General features: G+C 36.9%; 1 protein-coding gene across 1 annotated transcript; it reads right to left on the bottom strand.

Annotated features, from left to right (window-relative positions):
• Positions 1-2,179: 2,179 nt before the first annotated feature.
• On the bottom strand, positions 2,180-2,368 carry M406DRAFT_254113 (uncharacterized protein; the record flags this gene model as incomplete). The annotated part of the gene is made up of 1 exon (XM_040916939.1): positions 2,180-2,368. A coding segment is annotated over one exon (189 nt), but the record flags the coding sequence as incomplete, so codon positions are not given.
• Between the last annotated feature and the right edge of the window lie 3,077 nt (positions 2,369-5,445).

The following is a 5,445-nucleotide window of genomic DNA, read 5'->3' as shown; positions in this document are numbered from 1 at the left end:
TGCAGATTTCTCGAAGAGCTAAAACAATGCTTCCTGGAGTGCTATTCGCAATGTTCCATATATTAGCTGTATTAAGAGTCTAGCTGCAAGCAGCTCTAATAATTCCTATTACAACCAGAAAAACTTATCTGCTGCTTGCTATGCTTAGTATTCGAAGGATTACAAGTATATTTCAGTTCCTTTCTATCTCATGCTTTTTGTAAACAAGCTTTATATAGCTAAGCATATGCTTGCTTCTGCTGAGGAGATGAATACTCCTACGCTCTCGAAGAAAAGAACGCATGCTGGAGTGGAGAAGGAAAACTCCATTCTTAACCTTGCTCCTCTGGAAATCCGATCCAAGCATGCTGTATAGGCTTAGAAAGCTGCTCTTGAGCATTTTGAGGCGGGCAAGTTCTCGGAGGTTGACGAGCTGCAGAAGCAGATTGAGGCGCTTACGGAAGAGCGTAATATGCTTCTTGCTAAGCAGGAAGCTGATTGTAAGGAAGCAGTTTTATGCTCTGCTAAGGAGGGGAAAGCTATGGTTTCAGCTAAGAAGAAGGAAAAATAAGCTGCTATTCAGTCTGTTTCGCACTCTGTTGATGATTATTCTATTGAGTTTTACTGTGAATAGCATCTGAAGTATGAGAAAGCTAAAGCTGATATTGAAGCAGTGCTGGCTATTCTTCACTCCTTACCTAAGGAGTAAGCCTTGTTCAGGCTTAGGTGTGCTCTAGGCTTTGGTGAATAATTGGGTTTTTTTTTGTAATTAAGTTCTTTGGTTCGTTGTTTGATGAAGGCTGCATGCTTGATTTGTGTGTTTCTGAATGATATTTCTGAGCTATAAGCTTTTGTTTTTGATTTTAATAAATGAAATTCAGTGATTAAAAGCATTCAAAAGGAGCTAATATAAGATCGAATTGCTTATCTGTATTCCTTTAGATTCCTTCTTAGTTTTCTGATTCAAGGTATAGCTGATATTCTGAAGATTGAGAAGCGCTCTAAAGTGTTCGAACTGCGCTTGATTGAGATTCTTAGTTAGTTCATCAGCTAGCATGCTCTGTATTAGCATATATGAGATCTGAAATTTGCTCTTTTGAAACTTCTGCTTGAGCTATATTTGGTATATATCTACATGGCGGAGCTTTGTATTTATTCTTTTATGCTCTGTAACTACCAGCTGTATAGCTTGTTGATTATTATAGAAGATATTCCAGAGCTTGCTGAGATTCAAGATGAGGTCTCGAAAGAGGCATTGTAAGGCAATCATTTCCTTAGCTGTAGCTGAGAGAGCGTATAGTTCAGCTTCTATGATTAAGATAGTTATCAGGCTTTGCTTTATTGCTTTCCATTGTATAGAATCTCCAAATAAGCTGAAGATATATCCTTGTAAGGATTTTCAGTTCTCCGTATTGTTAGCAAAGGAAGCATCTCTAGCAATTAGCAGAGCTTAAGCTTTAGAGTAGCTTTCTCTATACTAGATTGCCAGAAATCTTATCCTGTATAGATAATAGATTACTCTGTTTGCTTGTTCTAAATGCTTTGGCTCTGGATTTGTTAAAAATCTGAAGAGAAGAATGCATGCAAAAGCTATATCTAGTCTTATTATAATAGCAGTATACAGAATCAATCCAATCTTCTCCTAATACTCCTTGATTTGGTTTTTTAATGCTTCCCCTTTCCATTTAACAAGCTTTCCAAGATCCAGAAGCATTGGAAGTATTAAAGCTGTATTAGCTGCAAGGCTAAACTTGTTAGCTATTTTCTTAATATATGCATTGTAGATCAGGCTAATCATGCAGTTAGCTCTGTTTCTAATGATTCGAACTTCCAAGAACTATTCCGCTGCTTTCTAATCCTTTATCTCATATGCTTCGAAGATCCCTTCCTTTACTCTGCATATCTTTGATGCCTAATTCTGCGAATAGAACAGCAGAATATTGTTTACATAGAACAGAATGATCAGCTTGTTTGCTTTGTTGATAAATATGCAGAGCTTTTCAGTTGAGAGCATAAGGCCGAGATTTCGCAGAATTGAGCAGAAGTACTTGTACCAGAGTACTGGCAAGTTCCTCAGGCTATACAGTGCCTTTTCCAGGAGCACGATTTTCTCTTTCTCCTTGAATTCATCAGGCAGCTCATAGAAAACGCTTTTCTAGCTTTCCTTGCTAGTATTCAGGAATGCTCTGATAATATTCATCTAGTTGATCTCTAGATCGAAATATGCTGCTACAGCTATAAGTATGCGAAAGGAGCGTACAGCCAGCGTTGCTGCATACGTATTTTGAAGATTGCTTGCTTTTTGCAGATTTCCTTGTATACAGATTCGAGCTTTGAATGAAGTTAAGTAACTATTCTTATCAAGTTTGTATCTGTATATCCATTTGAGTAGCAGTAGTTTCTCTTTAGCTTTTCCATACTCGAGGATCTGCTATACCCTTTTGTTGACTAGTCTCTGGATTTCTGATTGCATTGCTTTCCACTACTTGGTGTGAAAAGAACTGTTTCATGCTTCTTTCCAGATTCCAGATTCGGGTGGTAGTTGTTTATGATGCTTCTTTTCAGCTGTTGCTAGCTCTGTGATTTGCTGAGGAGCATCAAAGTGCTTTCGCTGCAAGTGCAAGGCTTCTCTGTATATAGAGTTTGCCTCAAGTATAGCAGCTGCAACTATACTGTATATGGTTTGAAAACGCTTATTCCATGTTCTGATTGCTTTCTTTAGCTGATCAGGCAAAAAAATAGCTATAAGATTTACTAGAGCTATTTAGCTTGTTATAAAGGCTGTGGCGAATAACTCTTGGTATTAGCAAGCTTTATCAATTAGTTTCTGTATTCTGTTTGAATGCTATATGAGTTGAGATTCATAGATCTCATTCTTTGTTTGATAACATCTAGTTAAAGCTTGATCAGGCTCATATTCTTGCACTGCAGGCTAGCTTGTATCCTGAGCAGTAGATATGCTGATAGCTTGTTATTCAGTACTTGAAAATGCTTATTCAGTTGCTGAAACATCCTTGCTGCTTGCAGCAGCGCTTCTTTCTAGCTGATTTGTTCATTCCGATACTTCAAGAGATTTTTCAGAAGTTGGAAATTCTTGCACCTTATCCCCTGAGCTTCTTCTCTAGGATGGATTGCTTTGCAAAAGCGCTCCATTGCTAGTTTCAGATACTCTTACCTCCGAGTTCCAACTCGAAATGCCTCCCGAGAGAAACTCTGAGAATGAGCTACTGTTCTCATTGAACAGCGGATAAGATCCTTGGTTTCGATTTATAGCATTAAGCTAGAAAACTGGATTCCATATACTTCTAATAATGATTGTATTCATGATTTCCTTATTATTTCTAATCTCTGGAATGATTAGTGCTAGCTGAATATGAGATAATGCTTCTAATGCCTTACTGCTGTTTGGATTGTAGAATTGGCTTTTATTGAATAGAATATTGTGCATAGTTGCAACTCTTGCAAGCGCTGGAAGCTATATGCAGTACAGATTGCTTGCAATGTATTCTACAAGATAGCTCTTATATATTCTTAGTTCTGTTTTCATATTCTGTTTATAAGAGCTAAGTTTATGCTCTTTTTGCAGAATGTATACTCAGTATTTATATGTATAGATTCTGGCTTAGTTGGGCTGTAAATCCAAGATTGCTGTTCTAACTATTTCTAGCGCATATCAATGAAAGTACTGTCTGAACTAGCTATTCAGAAGTGAATTTGGCATTTCGGAGTGCTTGAGCATGGATGGAGAGATGTTGAACAGCTAGGTAGCTGCTTTCACACACTCTAGCCATAGATCTTTCGGTAGTTTGGCTGATAACAGGAGGACTAGCGCATGCTTCTGAATTTCACGCCCAGCTTGCTCAGCAGCGCTATTTAATTCTTTCGTATGCAGTAGAGTAACTTTCAGATCGATGCTGTTGTTAGCACACTATTGTATATATACTGTTTCGTATAGCTTTCTTATAACTGAGGAGTCTGCATTCTGTCTGATTTTGCAAATGAAGAAGCGATATTAGCATTATACCTAAGTTTCGAATAACCTAAGCACATCAAACACTGTAGATTGTGCTTTATTAGATATTGGAAAAGCAAACAACTTGCTACTATACTCATCTTTGAGTATAAGAGCTCATTTTGAGCTATTCTATACTTCATTATAATCGAGAAGATTCTAACTAATACGTTAGAACAGTTAAGAGCTATAATATTCAGATCTTGCACGTTGAATAACCTTTGTAATGCGCTCTAGAGCACAGTATTCACAGTTAATTCATCTAGTTCCGTTGATTCTAACATTACGAACTGAGTAGATAAGCTTCTTCAGAGCATTGGCATCCAGGTATCCCGATCTTAGATGCTAAAGATGCTCTAAATCACTTCTTTCAGACACTTCATCATATGAAGAATGAGAATGCTTGTTTCTTTTTAGAATTGAGAATACAAGAATGCTAGCTTAGCTGTATAGCAGTGTAGCTAGAGCTCGAGAGTAGGAAGAGTTTGCAAAAGGAATGTATTCGAAGAAAACTAAGTTGAACTCTCTATATAGATTTGCAATTACTGCGCTCTATTCAAGCATTTCTGAGCACAGTATGCTATCTTTGCTACAATACTAGATCCCTTTCTCGTATAAGAAAGCTTCAGCAATTATATTAATATGGAAGCTATCTACAACTGCTATACAGTTAAGAACTAGGTTTTCAGTATATTCTCTTTGCTTCTTATTCAGTGCATTTTTGAAGCATTGTTTCCTGAATCCTTATATTAGTAATGATAAGCTTCTTGCTTTTACAACTTCTGCATCCCTTAAGAGAGAAAAGATATTTAGCTTCAGGAGATTAATGCTATTAATAAGATATACAGCTTCATAGTTATTCAGAATTATGCTTTGAGAAAGAATATAAGATATCTGAAACAGTATTAAGAAGACTGCTATGCTTACTTATAGCAATACTGCTTAATTGAAGAATTGAGGATTAAAGATAGCATTTATTTAAAGGAATTAAGAATGCTTTGTTTCAAGCTTGAAGAATATTAGATCTAGCATTTTAATATTATAATTGAGAGATTCTAGCACTCGATAGTGCTTGGATAGAGATTCCTATTATTCTTCATTCTCTATAGAATCCTCTTTATCCAGTCTTGAGAAAGCTATCCAGTTCTGATAAGGTTTGAATAGAGCTTCTAATAGTTTTTGCTGGCTAGCTTAGAGAGGATCTTCTTTCTTTGCTCATTAGATAAAGCCTTGAAGATTGAATCTAGCTTAACTCCGGTATAGGCGTACTCCAGCCTTCCGCAGCTTATAGGGCCTCATTTATGCTTTCTTTGATACGATTTGCAGGGGCACTTGTAATCTTTCTTTTCGCTCTAGCTGGAAGATTCACCTTATTTCTTCCCAGATTTTATGCCTGAGTTGCTGGATTGTAGGTTCTCTCCGCCTATAGTAGCGAACACTATTGAGCCTTTTTT

Source organism: Cryphonectria parasitica (assembly GCF_011745365.1).
Source record: "Cryphonectria parasitica EP155 unplaced genomic scaffold M406scaffold_3, whole genome shotgun sequence".
NCBI lineage: Eukaryota > Fungi > Ascomycota > Sordariomycetes > Diaporthales > Cryphonectriaceae > Cryphonectria > Cryphonectria parasitica.
This window is presented reverse-complemented; position numbering and strand designations above follow the sequence as displayed.